At 43.7% G+C, this 18,968-nt stretch overlaps 1 protein-coding gene and 1 pseudogene across 1 annotated transcript; both read right to left on the reverse strand.

Annotated features, from left to right (window-relative positions):
- Positions 1–6: 6 nt before the first annotated feature.
- On the reverse strand, positions 7–2,272 carry LOC149125742 (rab GDP dissociation inhibitor beta-like; annotated as a pseudogene).
- Positions 2,273–7,525: 5,253 nt separating this feature from the next.
- On the reverse strand, positions 7,526–15,795 carry LOC149125743 (uncharacterized). Its single transcript, XM_089299402.1, has 4 exons — positions 15,681–15,795; positions 15,222–15,351; positions 14,106–14,201; positions 7,526–8,343 (listed from the first exon to the last, which is right to left on the reverse strand). The coding sequence occupies exons 1-4, from the start codon at positions 15,735–15,737 to the stop codon at positions 7,526–7,528; spliced, it is 1,101 nt and encodes a 366-aa protein (XP_089155528.1). The 5' UTR covers positions 15,738–15,795.
- Between the last annotated feature and the right edge of the window lie 3,173 nt (positions 15,796–18,968).

The raw sequence follows: 18,968 nt of genomic DNA on the forward strand, positions 1-18,968 counted from the left end.
TCAAAGTCAGATTCTGATGCTGTCATCCTCAGTGTCATCACAAGGTCTCTCACAGGTGGTTGAAGCATCACACATGCGGGAAATAAAGATCCGGCTTTCTTTTCCCAAATCTTTTGGCATGAGGAAGTCACTGATGCTAACACATTTCAGTTCAGCTGGTTCCGAGAGCTACAACGCTGGTCTGATTTCTTAGGCTCCTTGGTTTCTACAGTTGTACTGACTATGGCAAAGAATTTCCCTTGTGTGTGCAGAGGAGATCACGAAACATAGGTATCTTTCCGTTGACTAGCTTTTGTGGACTAACCATCGTGGGTGTTCTGGATGGGGTGGCTAAGGATGCACATGACCTGGATCACCTGGCCCACTCTCTCCACCCATTCCTTTACACAGCTGCAGCGACAGATGAGCCGCTGACAGTGAGCGACCTCTCCTTCAGATTTTACACCACTCCTCCATTCTGCACAATTTCTTCAATAGACTTATTCAGCATACAGGTCCTTCCGCAAAGAGCACTGAGCCCTGCAAATCTTTCTGTTTTAAAGATTTATTTATTTATTTGAAAGTCAGAGTTACATAGAGAGAGGAGAGGCAGAGAGAGAAAGAGAGGTCTTCCATCCAATGGTTCACTCCCCAATTGGCGGCAACGGCCAGAGCAGCACCAATCCAAAGCCAGGAGCTTCTTCCTGGTCTCCCACATGGGTGCAGGGGCCCAAGGACTTGGGCCATCTTCTACTTCTTTCCCAGGCCATAGCAGAGAGCTGGATCAGAAGTGGAACAGCCTGGTCTCGAACCGGTACCCATATAGGATGCTGGTGCTTCAGGCCAGGACATTAACCTGCTGCGCCACAGCGCCAGCCTTAAGCCCTGCAAATCTTTGTGGCAGTTCTCCAAGGCTACAGGGTGGATAGAAATATGGGCTTTTGCCATATCATGCCAGACTCATTGTAAGGTTTAATCCTATTGATGTATTCACAACATGATTGATCTAAGAAGTCATCAGTTCTGTAGTGTACAAGACCATGACCTGCAAAAGCTATAACATCTCGGCCCAAGTGAAATTTCTTTTCTTTCTTTCTTTTTTTCTTTCTTTTTTTTTAGAATTATCTATTTATGTGAAAACTTTGAGAGAGAGGAAAAAAAAATCTTCCATCCACTAGTTCACTCCCCAATGGCTGAAATGGCCAAGGCTGGGGCAGGCCGAAGCCAGGAGCTAGGAACTCCCTCCAAGTCTCCCATACGGGTGATAGGGCCCCAAGCACTTGGGCCACCTCCCGCTGCCTCCTGAGGTGAGTTAGCAGTGTTTGGACCCAAAGCAGAGTAGCCAGAACTCAAACTGGGGCTCATATGGGAAGCAGGCATTGCAGGTGGAGACTCAACCTACTGTGCCCCTGTTCTGGCCCCCCTGAATCAAATTTCTTATACACATCTCACATTGCAGTCTTCGTAGGATCAAAACCTTCAAAACTTCTAAGCTCTTCTTCACTGAAGTTGGCAACATACACTAGGAATGTTCTGAAGCAACGTTTTCCAGTCCCATGAAGTATCTGCTCCAGTGGAAGGAAACGTGTAGATTTTTCCTCTCCTACAGACACAGCTTCCTTCAGTCACTCTGAAATCCAGATAATGAGTAACCTCTGTATAAAATAGCATCTTAACCAGTGGACCGTTACCCATAAGGCAATTGGGAATTCAGTCAACATTGCAGTCTCTTCTCCCCATGGCCGACAGTGGTGATCCTGGTGTTTTAAATCTTCAGTGTAAATCTCCCAGTGGTGTTACAGATGCATGTTCTCCTCCGTAGAACAGGTTTCCATCCACATGAAGAACGAACTTGCCACTCACTGCCATCATACCTGACAGGATACACACATGCCCGGCACGATCACGTCCTAGTCCTCCTTGCTGGCAGGGCAAAGCAAGGCAGAGGAGCAAGAAAGGAGAAAGCTAAGGGGCGACGTGGCCTCCCTAAGGAGGCGGGAGGAGCTCAGGCCACTGTCAGGCTGAGGGAGAGGGAAGGCGGTAGGAGATGAGAAATGGAGCTGATGAGGTGAGGCTAGCAGGAACCTCAAACAGGAAGACAGGACTGGGGAGGGAGAGGGAGGGTGGGGAGGGCAGCATGCAAGATGTTTTCAGTGTGTGCAGGATATTGGTGAAGAGTATAACATATTTGCAGATATTGATATATTTTATTTATTTCTGACTGTTTTGTTATTTATCATACCCTTTTCTTTATGATTTTCACCTTTCCTGCTCCGTTGAATCTGTTATTCATTTTATGTTATTTGGGGAGGAGGGAGAGAAGGAGAAGGGGAGAGAAGAGAGAGAGAGGGAGAGAGGGAGAGGAAGAGAACCAGAGAGGCTGACTCTCCCATCCATTGGTTCACTCCCTAAATGCCCACAGTGGCTAGGGCTGGTGCCAGGAAAGCAATCCTGATCGACATGTGGTAGGAACCCAGTTACTTGAGGTAACAGCCAGGAACCAATGCTTGGAACTGAAATCAAGTAATCTGGTGTGGGACACGGGCACCTTAAAAAAACTTGTCTGAGGGATTGATGTTGTGGCATAGCGGGTTGAGCCTCTGCCTGCAGTGCCGGCATCTCAATTGGGCACCAGTTCAGGTCCCAACTGCTCTACTTCCGATCCAGAAAGCAGTGAAGGATGGCCTGGCACTTGGGCCCCTGCATCCATGTGGGAGACCTGGAAGAAGCTCCTGGCTCCTGACTTTGGTCTGGCACAGCCCTGGCCACTGTGGCCATCTGGGGTGTGAACTAGAGGATGGAAGATTTCTGTCTTCCTCTCTTCTCTCTCTGTAACTTTGCCTTTCAAATAAATAAATCTTTTTTTAAGATTTTTATTTATTTATTTGAGAGGCAGAGTTACAGACAGTGAGAGAGAGAGACAGAGAGAAAGGTCCTCCCTCCACTGGTTCACTCCCCAAATGGCCACAATGGCCGGAGCTGTGTCGATCTGAAGCCAGGAGCCAGGAACCTCCTCCCGGTCTCCCATGCGGGTGCAGGGGCCCAAGGACTTGGGTCATCCTCCACTGCCCTCCCAGGCCACAGCAGAGAGCCGGGCCAGAAGAGGAACAGCAGGACTAGAACTGGTGCCCACATGGGATGTTGGCGCTGCAGGCAGAGGATCAACCTACTGCGCCACGGCGCCGGCCCCAAATAAATAAATATTTAAAAAATTAATTAATTTTTTAAATGCGGCTGAATGCCCACTTCTCTGTTGGGTTTATTGAGTTTTCTTTATTCTCCTTTTCAGATTTGAAAGCTTCACATTCTATTTCTATGCTTTTTCTAATTTCTTAATTCTTTTTTACAACTTGTAAAACTTACTTTACCTCTTTGCTTTTCCAGAACATAGGGACTCCTAAACAAAGATCTCCTGTTTCTATATTTTCTGTTCTTTCATTATTTTTTTGTATTTGATTTTTAGAAATTACCATATACTATATTGTTCACAATCATGGATTATATAGTGTATAAACAACTAGAAGAAGAAAAAAACCTCAAAATCAGGAGCTGTAGGCTCCAAACAAAACAAACAACATAAATGATATAAAATGAAGTTTTATGGAGAAAAAATGTTAATCTACCACTTCTATAAATAAAAGAGAAAAATGGTATTTTTAAATGATTTTTTCATAAATTAAAAAAAGAAAATCTTAGGGCTGGTGGTGTGGCACAGCAGGTTAAGACACTGCCTGAGACAGTGGCCTCCCATATGAGCACTGGTTCAAGTCCTGGCTACTCTACTTCCAATTCAGCTCCCTGCTAATGTTCCTGGGAAACAAGCAGCAGATGGCCCAAGTACTTGAGCCCCTGCCACCTTTGGGAGACCTGGAGTTCTTGGCTCCTGGCTCCAGCCTAGCCCAGTCCCAGATGTTGCAGCCATGTGAGGAGTGAACCAGCAGATGGAAGATCTCTCTGTGTCTCCTCTCTCTCTTTGTAACTGTAACTCTGCCTTTCAAATAAATAAATCTTTACAAAAAGACAATCTTGTGATATAGTTTCTACCGAGACCATGTATGGCTGTTTCAGCTACAGAGTACAAGGATGCTAGGGGGTTCTGGGAATGCAAGATGTTTGGATAGAACTAAACACAGACTTTTGGTTTTCCTCTAGTACATCCTAAGAAGTGAATGAGGCCGGGGCCAGCGCTGTGGAGCAGCAGGTTAAAGCCACCGCCTGCAGCGCTAGCATCCCATATGGATGCTGGTTCGAATCCCAGTTGCACCATTTGTGATCCGGCTCTCTGCTATGGCCTGGGAAAGCAGTAGAAGATGGCCCAGCTCCTTGGGCCCCTGCACTTACATGGGAGACCCAGAAGAAGAAATGACCCTGGCTTTGGGTCAGCTCAGCTCTGGCCATTACGGGCATTTGAGGAATGAACCAGTAGAATGGAGGACCTCTCTCTCTGGCTCCACCTCTCTCTCTAACTTTGTCTTTCAAATAAATAAAATAAATCTTAAAAAAAAAAAGTGAATGAGTGAATGAGGCCAGTGATGGAAACCCCCTGGGTGGCGGTTTGTATTAGTCCAGCACTGGAAATATATTTAACTTATTCTACAGTAGTCTTCCTTCCAACTAAGAAAGTAAGCAGGCAAATTTAAGAAACGCAGATTAGGTGTGCCCTGATATATTACAGTTAAAATTTCTTGACTCCATCTTATTCCTAGTGAGGTAAAGCAAGCCACTGTACACTTCTTGCCACTCTGACCTACAAGGTTGCACTTTCAAGGGTATTTCATACCACACTGCAAAATGGAACCCCCCTGGGCCTTTTCCTGTGGTCTCTGTAGTTTGGGCAGGGGAAGGAAAGTTAGCGTGGGAATGCTAAGCACTAAGTTGGATGCTTAGGAAATGAGAGAAAAATGCTGAGCTAAAAAATGGCAAGTCCTGCAACTATAAACACCTAGATTTTGGCTGGCAAACTGATTCTGAAGACAATTCCAAAAAAAAAGAGGTTCCAGAAACTTTTGGAATAACTACATAAGTGAAATTAGCATATAGCCTCCTAAAATAACTTGGAATGACAGTATTTAATTTAGATCTCTAAGTTCTAGTGTGCTTCTTCAAAGAAGCGCATATCATTCATTTATAGACACTATTCAACATTACTTTCTGAAAGAGAAATCAAGCAACATAGTTCTAATTGACCTTAAACCTAAAAGTCTTGATTTCTGAATTCAGGTTTAACCTGAGTTTTATCACAGCTCAATAAAAGACATTAAAGTTTTTTTTTTTTACATTAAATCCACTGAAGGGAATATGTAAAACACACAAAATGTCAAATTCCAAAGTAAAGCTAAGCGGAAAAACTTGCTTATTTGAAGCAACTTGATTTATGATGGCTATGCTGACCATATGGAAAATTCCAAGTATCCCATCGAAGTTAATCTATCAGTTTCTCAAAAATAACAATGTGTGTGTGTGTGTGTGTGTGTGTGTGTGTGTGGTGCTGTGGCATAGCAGGTAAAACTGTTGCCTGAAGTTCTGGCATCCCATATGGGCACCAGTTCAGGTCCAGCTGCTCCACTTCCGATCCGCTCTCTGCTATGGCCATGGAAAGCAGCAGAAGATGGCCCAAGTCCTTGGGCCCTGCAAACATGTGGGAGACCCAGAAGAAGCTCCTGGCTCCTGGCTTCGGATTGACACAGCTTTAGCCATTGTAGCTATCTAGGGAGTGAACCAGTGGATGGAAGACCTCTCTTTCTCTACCTCTGCCTCTTTGTAACTCTATTTTTCAAATAAATAAATAAATCTTTTTTAAAAAAATTACAACTGGGGCTGGTGTTGTGGCATAGTGGATAAAGCCATTGCCTGTGATGCTGGCATCCCATATGGGTGCCAGTTCGTGTCCTGGCTACTCCACTTCCAATCTAGCTCCTTACTAAGCCTGGGAAAGCAACGGAAGATGGCCCAAGTGCTTGAGCCCCTGAGACCCACGTAGAGACCTCAAAGAAGCTCCTTGCTCCTGGCTGTTGTGGTCATTTGGAGAGTGAACCAGAGGATGGAAGATCCCTTTGTCTCTTCCTCTCTTTCTCTGTAACTCTGCCTTTCAAATAAATAAAAATAAAATATTGAAGGTGCTAGCGCTGTGGCAGAGCGGGTAAAGCTGCTGCCATCCCATATAGGTACTGGTTTGAGTCCTGGTTGGTCCACTTCTGATCCAAATCCCTGCTAATGTGCTTGGGAAAGCAGTGGAAGATGGGCCAAGTCTTTGGGCCCCTGCACCCATGTGGGAGACCTGGAAGAAACTCCAGGCTCCTCACTTTGGATTGGCTCAGCTCGGACTGTTGCAGATATTTGGGGAGTGAACCAGTGGACAGAAGACTCTCTCTCTCTGCCTCTGCCTCTCTGTAACTCTGCCTTTCAAATAAATTAATAAATAAATCTTTTTAAAATTCTTTAAAAACAGTAACAACAACAAATTGTGGTGGGCATTATGACACTGCACGTTAAACCATCATTTGGGATGCCCGCATCCCATATCAGAGCCACTCTGAGTCCTGGGTAGTCCATGCTTCCCATCCAGCTTCCTGCTAATGTGATGGGAGGTTGCAGATGATGACCCAATTACTTACATTCCTGCCACCCATGTAGGAGACCCACATGGCATTTCTGCCTTCTGGATTTAGCCTGGCCCAGCCCTGGCTATTGCAGACATTTGGGAAGTGAACCAGAGGATAAAAGATCTCTGTGTGTCTCTCCCTCTGTCACTTTCAAATAAATAAATCCTTAAAAAATAAAAGAATACAACAACCAAATCCCAAAAGATGCAAAGTATCAAGACACCCTATTTTATTACAGTCAAATACATATAATAATTTAAGTACTATTTGAGCTATGCTTATATCTTTTATATATATGCCAATGAAAAAGAACATGAATACTTCAAGTAGAAATGTTTTAAATACTTAAAAACTTCAATATTTCATTTCCTCAACTGAATACTTACTGTAATACAGAATGCAATTGCCTTCCTTCTCCTCAATTGGCTACTTTGTTAAACTTTGCTTTAGTGCTTATACACATAGGAAATCATATTTGTAAGTTTTACAAGTCTTCTATAATTAAAGGGGAGACTGGTATTCAGTAACACTGCCATGCCCATTAAAAATGCCAGTAAATGAATGAAAATATTACTGAAATTCACACTATATGTTAAATCACATTTTCTCACTTGATTAATTATGCATATACTGCTATTAGAAGAAAAATAGTGATATTTATTGCAGGAACTCTTGATATAACTTAATATAATAGGTAGGCATATATTTTATACTAACATCTGCATTATATTATTTGATATAAAAATTAAAAATCAAGAAGGACAGATGTAGTCTTCACTGACTCCTTGACTATTTGATTTATGCTTACTGTCCAGGCTCTATGTTCTATTATTTATTGTTCAATGTTTTCTGTGTTCTTTTAAAAATTTGTTATCAGATTCATTCAAATTGTGGATTTCTACCCACCACAAATTATCTGCAATTTAGTAAGATTTATCTAACACTTAAGGACTTCTCATAGTCATAAAGTGAGTATTATGTATGAGTTTTCTGGTGACACTAAGATTGGACTTCTGGGAAAATGCTTTTCCACATCTGTTACACTCATAGGGCTTCTCTCCTGTATGAGCTATCTGATGTTTAAGGAGATGACACTTTTTGATGAAGGCTTTGACACATTCAGTACACCCATAAGGTTTCTCTCCTGAATGAATCCTTTGATGTGTAACAAGCACGGACGTGTTGCCAAAGGCTTTGCCACATACAGTGCATTGGTAGAGTTCCTCTCCTGTATGAAATCTAGAATGTTTATGAAGTGATGAACTATACTTGAACGTTTTCCCACATTCCTTACACTGAAATGAGTTCTCAACTGCATGAGATTTCACATGCTGGTTTAAGGGGGAGCTCCACATGAATGTTTTTCCACACTCACTGCATTCATAAGGTTTCTCTCCAGTGTGAAGTCTCTGGTGGACCACAAAGTGTGCCTTTCTACTATAGGCTTTCCCACAGTCACTGCATTCAAAGGGTTTTTCTCCTGAATGATTTTTTTCATGTCTAATAAAATCAAACTTGTTTTTGAAGGCTTTCCCACATTTACTGCATTCATAAGTGTTTTTTGCAGTATAACTTCTGTTATAATTAAGTAAGTCTAAGTTAAGTTGCAAACTCTTCCCATTTGATTTGCATTTATATGATTTTTTTCTTGTAGGATTAAGATTTGTGTTCATATTATAATGACGGATTCTCTCCACAGTCAGAATTGTATCTTTGCTTTCCTGGTGCTTCTCTGGTTCACCAACAACTGAACAATCAGCTTCTAAAAAGGAGTATAAATAAAACATTCCTAGTTATTTTTCCCCAATGTATTATAGAAAGAAATGTCTATGGTTTCAAATACAGTCTGTCATTCTGAAGCAAATCCTCTATTTGCCTTGCTCCTCCTTAGCTTTAAGAAGAAAACCGCAAAGAGGAAATGGGAGCAGATGACCACAATGAGAACAGACGGCTACCTTGTGGCTTGTGGCAAGACAGCAACCTACACAATGTAGAATGTGCAATAGGAAGGTGTGATGTGGAACGGACAAGGGAAAGTACGAAGGAAACAAAGTGAAGTAGCACCTTGACAGTAGGGACTGCATTTTGGAGCACTTGAGACTCCATTCTGGGAAAGCAACCCCCGCCTGAAACTATGATCTCAAATAGTCGGACAATAGCAGTGCACTACATCACCCTTGGTAGAGCACAGAAACCCCCTAGCATGATTGCTCAAGCTTGAAAGTAGAAAGGTTGCACCTGGGTTAATGATAAAGATGTGATTTGTCTACGTCTTACATATAATTAAAACTAATAATTGGATTAATGTCAAGATCATAATTGATAATTGTTAAGATTGTAACTGGTATTGTCAAGATTATAATGGATATTAATTTCACTTAGGTCTTAGGTTATCTTGACCCCAGTAACTATGTACTCTCTTTTGATCTTAGCAACCACGTATTCCCCCTCCCGATTCTGCAGTTTTTGCCTTTATAAACCCTGTAGCTTTGGGCCTCAGGGTCGGGAGTTCTTTGGGGCATGAGCCCACTCTCAGCTGCTGGCAATAAAGGACTTTTAAAACTTTTTCAGTGTGTGGCACTCCTCTCTCAGCACTCGCTCAGGCACAACAAAAGGAAGTCAGAAGGCTGCTTAATCGAGGTACACGATTAGCCCAGAGAACGGGGCAAGTCCATTGTAGAGATGTGATAAAAGGATAGAATAGCCGGGGCAACAAGAGACAAGTGAGTTAACGGGCAAACATCAGACTTTGGCTGGGTTCCGAGGAAGCAGGGAAGAGGCAGAGTTCTCACTCCCTAATTCCTAGATTAACCTGGTAGGATAGCTCTCTCTCATTTACCTCTTTTTCTTTCTTTTTTTTTTTTTTAAGATTTTATTTATTTATTTGACAGGTAGAGTTACAGACAGTGAGAGAGAGAGAGACAGAGAGAAAGGTCTTCCTTCCATTGGTTCACTCCCCAGATGGCTGCAACAGCTGCAACAGCTGGCGCTGTGCCGATCCGACGCCAGGAGCCAGGAGCCTCCTCCTGATCTCCCATGCGGGTGGGGCCCAAGCACTTAGGCCATCTTCTACTGTTTTCTCAGGTCATAGCAGAGAGCTCGACTGGAAGAGGAGCAACCGGGACTAGAACCGGTGCCCATATGGGATGCCTGCACCACCAGCAGAGGATTAGCCGGTCCCTCATTTACCTCTTTTTCAAAACTCTTAACCCTGAAAAATATCAATTTCCTTTTGAAACATTCTTTTAACTCCTAGTCCTCTAATCCTATCCCGACCACAACTGATGGGTATCTGGAGACAGCGCTCTGCATTCTGACTGCCAATAGCTGCAATTCACTCTCACGCATGCCCATGAGCCCAGGAACAAAAACCACCAGTGGGCCATTCAAGGGCAAGTCATCCTTAGCTCAGGGATTCATTCTGTCAATTTGCTATCATTTTTATTCTGGCTAGGTTTCTGTAAGGGACAACTACGTATTGTGTTTGATTTTGACAAGTACTGTTTTTTATATTTTTTTTCAATCTGCTAACAAACAAGTTTCCCAAAAGCTGCTTTACTTCTCATTTTTTTTAAAATTATTTTTGACAGGCAGAGTGGACAGTGAGAGAGAGAGAGAGACAGAGAGAAAGGTCTTCCTTTTTGCCATTGGTTCACCCTCCAAGTTCTTGGGCCATCCTCCACTGCACCTCCGGGCCACAGCAGAGAGCTGGCCTGGAAGAGGGGCAACCGGGACAGAATCCGGTGCCCCAACCGGGACCAGAACCCGGTGTGCCGGCGCCGCAAGGTGGAGGATTAGCCTAGTGAGCGGCAGTGCCGGCCCAAAAGCTGCTTTACTTCTAACACCAGTTTTTCACTCCCATCCTCAAAATTCTATAATTCCAAATCTGTTGCTCCATAAAAAAAAAAAAAAAAAACCGGAGGAAGTAGGTTATATATATCTCGAGGTTTCCACCCTGTAGAGTGTTAGTAAAACAAAACACTCCTACATTTTTGCCTTAGCTTCTCTGTGAAACTGGACTGAATAGTGGCCTATAGCCTTTAGTACACATTTATTTATTTTTTAAGATTTATTTTAGTTATTTGAAAAGCAGCATTACAGAGAGAGATAGAGACAGAGAGGTTTTCCATCTGCTGGTTCACTCCCCAGATGGCCGCAAAGGCCGGAGCTGTGCCAATCCAAAGCCAGGAGCCGGGAGCTTCTTCCAGGTCTCCCACATGGGTGCAGGGGCCCAAGGACTTGGGCCATCTTCCACTGGAGCAGCCAGTAGAAGCAAAGCAACCGGGACTAGAACCAGCGCCCATATTGGATGTCAGCGCTTCAGGCCAGGGCTTTAACCCACCACGCCACAGCACTGGCCCCTAGTACACATTTCTTTATAGAGGGATTCTCAGTATGGGGATTTGGTTCCTTTCTTCTTTCCTCTCTATCTCAACCAATGGGAAGCAGCATCTAACATTACTACTACCAGCAACAGCCAATTGAAAAAGCCAGGGTACTCAGCCTGGTAAACAAAACCATGCAAAATACAGATTCATTCATGGAATCTAAGCAGGCATTCCACTACACAACAAATGCCTTCTATTTCATGAATGGATTCTAGACTCCTAAACACAGGTGTTCCTCAACGTATGATGGGTTTAAGCCCCAATAAACCCGTCATAATTTGAAAATACATGTTGAAAATGCATTGAATACACCTATTCTACCAAACTTCCTAGTTTGGCAACACAATGCACTGATGAGTATCAGGTGTTTGTAGCCCACGATCACATGGCTGACTGTGAGCTGTGCCTGCTTCCTGGGTGAGAAAACAGGGCCAAGGCATAGACGGTATTAACAGCCATTTAAATACCACAGCAGAGATTATGAAGGAATAACCTACATCTCACAGGAGACTGACAAGAAACATGGAGTAATGCGGGTAAATTTCAGAGGAAGATGTAAGATAAACCAGAAAACAGTATGGAACCGGCAAAACAGGAACATGAACAGTCCAGGCACAGAATTAGTAATTAAAATTCACTTGGTTTATGTCAAAAGAAGTTGGGGACCCAGCATACATACAGTATATATAAAACATTATACTTAATTGGTATCTTAATCATTTAAGACATTCTTTTTTTCTATGGTCTCTATGGAAAGGGAAACTTTTGAGTCAGTTGTCATTAAACTAATAGCTGAAATCAATAGCAATAAGTCACCACAGTAGGAAAGGAGAAACTATTGTGAAGAAAACAACAGATTGTGTACTACAGTGATTTTGAGACTGCGAAACAGTGAACCCGTCATTATACTTTACTGTAAAGATACAAGTGAGGTGAAGAATTTAAAAGATTAGTTACTCTGAAAAACCAGAAAATAAGGCAAGGTAGGATAAAATTACAGAATGAAAAGCTGGGGAGATCAAGATGCTGGCGACGGCATAAAACAAGTAACTTGAGTCTTGAGGGTGATGAGGCTTCTGGGGTGTCACTATGGGGAGAAGTTGAGGAGATGAAAGGGAAGTCAAAAGCAGTATAGATTAGCAAGCACACACCAAAAATAAAGCTGGAAGAAGATTTCCAGAAGATAGCAGTATTATCAAGAGAAGCAGAAAGATGCACCAGAACATGGACAGCCCAAGTTAGCAGCCAGACAAAACACAAGCAAGGGCGACATGGTGAATTCTTGTCGTTCTCCATTGCCTTGGCATCCACTTTGACGATAAGTTTACTTTTCTCACACCAGGAGCAGGGGTCACTCACCTTTTTCAGTTCCTAGTCCAACACCTTCCCCTCCCCCCATTCTGCCATGTGGTCGATCCAGTTTTCTGCCTTAGACAACTGCTCCCTGGTGAGCATTTTCCCCAGGGACAGCTGGAAGCAGCCCCAAATACCTGGCCCCACAGACCCTCATACTGCATGGAATGTTCAGAGGAGCCACAGGGACTTCCTGACAGTTACATGTGACCCCTGGAACTTGTGCCAGCTTGCTGTAAACCCACTGATTCTAATTCTCAGTGGGAGATCTGCTTGGCTAATACCCCAGATCCAACAAAGGTGCTGGCCTGTTCTTCGTGCACTCCCTGACCTCAGTGTGTGTGGCCTCTAGGCATGCCATGTACCCATCACCCATAGTAATAAAGTCTTTACTTCCACCTGTGTCTCTCCTAGTCATTGGAAGGGTGCTTCCCCCAGAACCTAAATTAAAACAGTGGCATCTATGACATAAGAAAAGGAGTTGGGGCTGGTGCTGTGGTGTAGTGGGTAAAGCTGCCGACTGCAGTGCTGGCATCCCTTATGGGCACTGGTTCAAGTCTTGGCTGTTCCATTTCCAATCCAGCTCTCTGCTTTGGCCTGGGAAAGCAGTAGAAGATGGCCTGAGTCCTTGGGCCCCTGAACCCACACGGGAGACCTGGAAGAAGCTCCAGGCTCCTGGCTTCGGATTGGCTCAGCCCTGGCCGTTACGGCCATTTGATGAGTGAATCAGAGGATGGAAGACCTCTCTCTCTTTGCCTCTGCCTCTCTGTAACTCTGCCTTTCAAAATAACAAATAATTTTTTTCAAAAAAAAATAAAAGAAAAGGCGTCAGTTTAAAAACATGGGAAATATAGCATGATGCTACTAAAATTTTGGGAAAAAATAACAGATTTTTGTCAAATAACTGAAATATATTGCATGTTTTCACTCATTAATCCTTATAGGATCTTGAAATAAGAACTAAGAATATTTGTTTTATAAATAAAACAAACTGTGCTTCAAAATAATTTGCCCAAAGAGAATGATTGGTGGAGTTACAGTAAGGCTTCAAATCTATACAATCTGACTACATTATAAAGATTATAATAGAGAAAAGGATCAGAAATCTGTAGAGAAGGGAAGAAAAATGAGCATTTTGGGAAATAAGAGACCAGAATAAAACCAAGGAGCTTGATAAAATAGGCAGTGTGAGGAGCCAGGGCCAGGAGAGAAAGACATCCCTTCGTACCACAGTTGACCAAAGACAGAGCCCATGTGGGGAGAGTGAAGGTGAAGACACCCGTGGGAATCTGATGACATGTCAAGTGAACCCACTCACTTTCAAAGGTGAACAGCATCTAAGAGGTGCTTCTTGAAAAACATAAATGTGGGCCCGGCGCCCTGGCTCACTTGGTTAATCCTCCGCCTGCGGCGCCGGCATCCCATATGGGCACCAGTTCTAGTCCCGGTTACTCCTCTTCCAGGCCAGCTCTCTGCTGTGGCCCGGGAGTGCAGTGGAGGATGGCCCAGGTGCTTGGCCCCTGCACCTGCATGGGAGACCAGGAGGAAGCACCTGGCTCCTGGCTTCGAATCGGCGCAGCACTGGCCATTGCAGCCATTTAGGGGGTGAACCAACGGAAGGAAGACCTTCCTTTCTCTCTCTCTCTCTCTCTCTCTCTCTCTAACTCTGCCTTTCAAATAAATAAATAAATAAATCTTAAAAAAAAAAAAAACCATAAATGCGTGTCTCACTGTAAAACTGGGATCTCAACTCCAGACTCCCTTCTGATTTTCTCTCACTCACCCAGAGAGCTCCATTGCGGACTCTTTCCCTTCATCATCCATGGCACTTGCTCTTGCTCCACCTTGAAGATCATTTTCACTTTGCTGACAGGACACCCTACTGATGGAGAAACAACACAAACATGGGGACAAAGTGTTAACAACAATTCAGTCTGCCTCTGAGTATCAGGGCCCTTAAAGGAGGACATTCAGTCTTTAGAACACTAGAACTGTCTCCAGTTGGGAGAAAGCAGCATAAACAGGCTACACGATCCCCAAAAAGATTAAGAATCTTTCATCACAAAGATTCAGGCCAAGGGCTGGCATTGTGGCGTAGTGGGTTACCCATTGCCTGCAGCACCAGCATCCCATATGAGTGCCAGTTTAAGTCCTGGCTGCTCCACTTCCAATCCAGCTCCCTGTTAATTCGCCTGGGAAGGGAGCAGGAGATGGCTCAAGTGCTTGGGTCCCAGCATCCACGCGGGAGACCCAGAAGCAGCTCTTGGCTCCTGGCTTTGGTCTGGTCTAGCCCTAGCCATTGTGATCACTTGGGGAGTAAACCAGCAAATGGAAGATCCCTCTCTCTCGCTCGCTCTCTCTCTCTCTCTCTCTCTCTCTCTGTGTATCTTCCTCTCTATATATAACTCTGCTTTTTTTTTAAGATTTATTTTATTTATTTGAAATACAGAGTTACAGAGAGAGGCAGAGACACACAGAGAGAGGTCTTCCATCTGCTGGTTCACTCCCCAGATGGCCACAACAGCCAGAGCTACACTGATCTGAAGCCAGGAGCCAGGGGCTTCCTCTGGGTCTCCCACGTGGATGCAAGGACCCAAGGGCTTGGGCCATCTTCCGCTGCTATCCCAAGCCATAGCAGTGAGCTGGATGGGAAGTGGAGCAGCCGGGACTAGTACCAGCGCCCATATGGGATGCTGGCACTTCAGGCCAGGGCTTTAACCTGCTGCACCACAGTGCCAGCCCCAACTCTGCCTTTCAAATAAATAAAATAAATCTTTAAAAAAGACATTCAGGCCAAATTTAGTAACATTTCTGAATGTTCATAGCTTTTACACATCTTAAAGGAAAGGCACCATTAATATATTGAATTGCAGTGAAAAGTGACCAGCCTTGTCCTTACCCACTGAGAGGAGGTTTCTATAGTTCTCTTGCATCACATCCCAATATTGGATTGGGATCACATCAAGCAGTTGCCACTCCTCCAAGGTGAAGTCCACAGACACATCCTGGATTGTCACTAATTCCTGTAACTAAATAAAGCATGTATCTTTAAGGGGCTCGCAAGAGAATCATGGCAGCCTCTTTTATTATGTTCATTGCTGAGTTTATAGAAAATTATATAGGGTAAATACTATATAACTGACTCAGAAATACACTGTGTGATAGAAACATAAATCCTATTAAAAATACCCAGGGTAGGCATTTGGTGCAGTGGTTAAGTGATATACACGTCCCATACCAGAGTGCTGGTTGTCTGGCACTGGAGTGTCCCAGATACTCCACTTCCAACCTAGCTTCCTGCTAGTGTGCCTGGGAAGCAGCAGATGATGGCTTGAGTGCTTGAGTCACTGCCACTCACCTGGGAAACCTGGATTGCGTTCTGGACTCCTGGCCCGGGCCTGACTGTTGCGGGCATTTCTCTTCATGTCTCTTCCTCTTGGTCACTTTTCAAATAAATAAATCTCTGTCTCTCTGCATTTCAAATAAAAAATGAAAATAAATAAATCCTTTTTAAAAATCAACTAGTGCCTGATGGCGCCACGGCTCACTAGGCTAATCCTCCACCTGAGGCGCCGGCACCCCGGGTTCTAGTCCCGGTTGGGGCAGCGGATTCTGTCCCGGTTGCTCCTCTTGCAGTCCAGCTCTCTGCTGTGGCCTGGGGGAAGGCAGTGGAGGATGGCCCAGGTGCTTGGGCCCTGTACCCGCATGCGAGACCAGGAGGAAGCGCCTGGCTCCTGGCTTCGGTTCGGCACAGCGCGCCTGCCATGGCGGCCATTTTGGGGGTGAACCAATGGAAGGAAGACCTTTCTCTCTGTCTCTCTCTCTCACTGTCTAACTCTGCCTGTCCAAAAAAAAAAAAAAAAAAATCAACTAGTGCCAGAAACAATGCAAAGGGGAAAAGTCTTTTCTTCTGACGGCACTGAGACAGATGAGAAGACTTCCTACCCATATCATATCAGATACAAACTGAACTACATAGATCAGGACCTAAAAGTGAGAATTAAAACAACTGAAAGCAAACAACGGAGAAAAGCTTCATGACCTTGGATTAGGCAGTGGTTTCTTAAATACAAGAAAAAAAGATGTGGTAAAAGAAAAAATAACATGAGCGCCTCAGGAAGGCTGAACACTGACCTTGGTCTGCACTCAACTCACTCCTTCACTTTCCTACTTGCTGGCAGTTTTCCCCACAGTTGTGTAAGATTTTATTCCTACAGTAAATCCTTGAGTACGTTAATACTCATGGTGGTTTATCCTTCCTATTTTTTTAAAAGAATTATTTATTTATTTATTTGAAAGACAGATTACAGAGAGTGCAGGGTGCAGGGGCCCAAGCATTTGGGCCATCTTCTACTGTTTCCCAGGCCACAGCAGAGAGCTGGATCGGAAGTGGAGCAGCTGGGACTTGAACCAGTGCTCCTATGGGATGCCAGCACTGCAGGCAGTGGCTTTACCCACTACACCACAGCACTGGCCTTTATTCTTCCTATTGGAACTAAGACTGATAACACAGGTATACTATACTTGTCCCATTATTTGTGTTTCTAAAAGTCATAAACAAGCTAAAATTTTGAAATCATTTTTAATTTAGAAGGAATTGTGGGGGGCAGTGTTGTAGTGTAGCAAGTAAAGCTGCAGCCTGCAGTGCCGGCATCCCATATGGGTGCCAGTTCAAGTCCTGGATCCTCCTCTTCTGATCCAGCTCTCTGCTATGGCCTGTGAAAGAGTAGAAGACGGCTCAAGTCCTTGGGGCCCCTGAACCTGTGTGGGAGACCCAGAAGAAGCTTCTGGCTTCTGGTTTCGGACTGGGGCAGCTCCAGCCATGCAGTCATCTGGGGAGTGAATCGGTGGATAGAAGACCTCTCTCTCTGTCTTGTTGCCTCTCTGTAACTCTGCCTTTCGAATAAATAAAAATAAATATTTTTTTAAAAAAAGAAGGAATTGTGAAACTCTTATGGGGGGTCAAATTTATTTTTTCCCACTTAAAATACTTCATTTTTTATGGACAAATAAAACCTGTACATATTTATGATGTAAAACATGATGTTTTAATAGATTCATATAATGTGAAATGATTTTTAAAAATTGGAATTCATCAAAACCAAAAGGTTTTATGCTTCATAAGGACATTATCAACAAAGTGAAAAAAAACCCTACAGGAGAAAATATTTGAAAATCATATATCTGATAAAATAATTTTATCTAGAATGTATAGGGAATTCTTAAAATTCAACAATAAAAAGACAACTCAATTCAAAGTGGGCAAAGAGAGGAGAGCATTGTGGCCAAGTCAGTTAAGTCGCCACCTGCAACGCTGGCATCCCATATGGGCATTGGTTCCAGTCCTGGCTGCTCTATTTCCAATCCAGCTAATGCACCTGGGAAGGTAGTGGAAGATGGCCCAAGTATGGCCCCTGCCACCCATGTGGGAGATCCAGATGGAGCTCCAAGCTCCTGATTTCAGCCTGACCCAGCCAATGCGGCCATTTAGGGAGTGAACAAACAGATGGAAGATCTCTCTCTCTGTAACTCTACCTTTTAAAAAATAAATAAAACTTTAAAAAAGTCAAATGATTTGAATAAATGTTTCTCCAAAAACATACAAGGGGCTTCAAAAAGTCCATGGCCATTCACCGCTGCTTTCCAGGCACATTAGCAAACAGGATGGGAAGAGGACCAGTTAGGACACAAACCATTACTCCAATTTGGGATGCCAGTGATGCATGCAGCAGTATCACACACTGTGCCACAAGACCAACCATTAACTTTTTAAAGAACCCATATATATGGCCAATAAGCACATGAAAAGATGCTCAACATCATTAGTCAGTAGTGAAATGCAAGTCAAAACTATAATAAGAGACCAGTTCACACCCACAGGATGGCTAAACACAAAGGCAGACAATTACAAGTTGTTAACAAGGATGTAGAGAATTGGAATTCTTTTTTGTTTTTGTAAAACATTTTTTAAAGATTTATTTATTTTTATTTGAAACTCAGAATTACACAGAAAAGGAGCGGCAGAGAGAGAGAGAGGTCTTCCATCTGCTGGTTCACTCCCCAATTGGCCACAATGGCCGGAGCTGCGCGGATCAGAAGCCAGGAGCCAGGAGCTTCCTCTAGGTTTCCCATGCAGGTGCAGGGGCCCAAGGACTGGGCCATCTTCCACTGCTTTTCCAGACCACAGCAGAGAGCTGGATCGGAAGTGGAGCAGTCAGGACTTGAACTGGCACCCACATGGGATGCCAGCACTGCAGGCAGTGGCTTTATCCACTAGGCCACAGCGCCAGCCCCAAGAGAATTGGAATTCTTATTCATTGTTGGTAGGACAGCAGAATGGTGCAGCAACAATGGAAAACAGTTTGGCAGCTCCCCAAAAATGTTAAATATCATATGATCTCAACAATTTCACTACTAGGCATATACCCAAGAGAATTCAAAACATATATGTCCACACAAAAACTTGTATGTAAATATTCACAGAATTACAGTAGCCCTAAAATATAAATAATCTGGTATCTGGTATTAACTGACAAATAGTTGAACAAACTATAGTATATCCATATGATAGACTGTTATTTGGCAATAAAAAAGGAACGGGGTGGTGTTTAGCCTAGCATATAAGACATGGGTTTGGATCCACATT

Source organism: Oryctolagus cuniculus, chromosome 7 (genome assembly GCF_051225735.1).
Source record: "Oryctolagus cuniculus isolate XC-2025 breed Fujian yellow rabbit chromosome 7, ASM5122573v1, whole genome shotgun sequence".
Classification (NCBI taxonomy): Eukaryota; Metazoa; Chordata; class Mammalia; order Lagomorpha; family Leporidae; genus Oryctolagus; species Oryctolagus cuniculus.

Bases quoted from the DNA above. Each gene is read 5' to 3' on its own strand.
- LOC149125743 (XM_089299402.1), bottom strand. From the start codon at position 15,737: ATGCCCGCAACAGTCAGGCCCGGGCCAGGAGTCCAGAACGCAATCCAG. The intron at 14,202-15,221 runs GTAAGGACAAGG...CTCCATCAGTAG, and splicing joins TAGAAACCTCCTCTCAGTGG to GGTGTCCTGTCAGCAAAGTG. The intron at 8,344-14,105 runs GTGAGTGAGAGA...ACTCCTTTTTAG, and splicing joins TCCGCAATGGAGCTCTCTGG to AAGCTGATTGTTCAGTTGTT.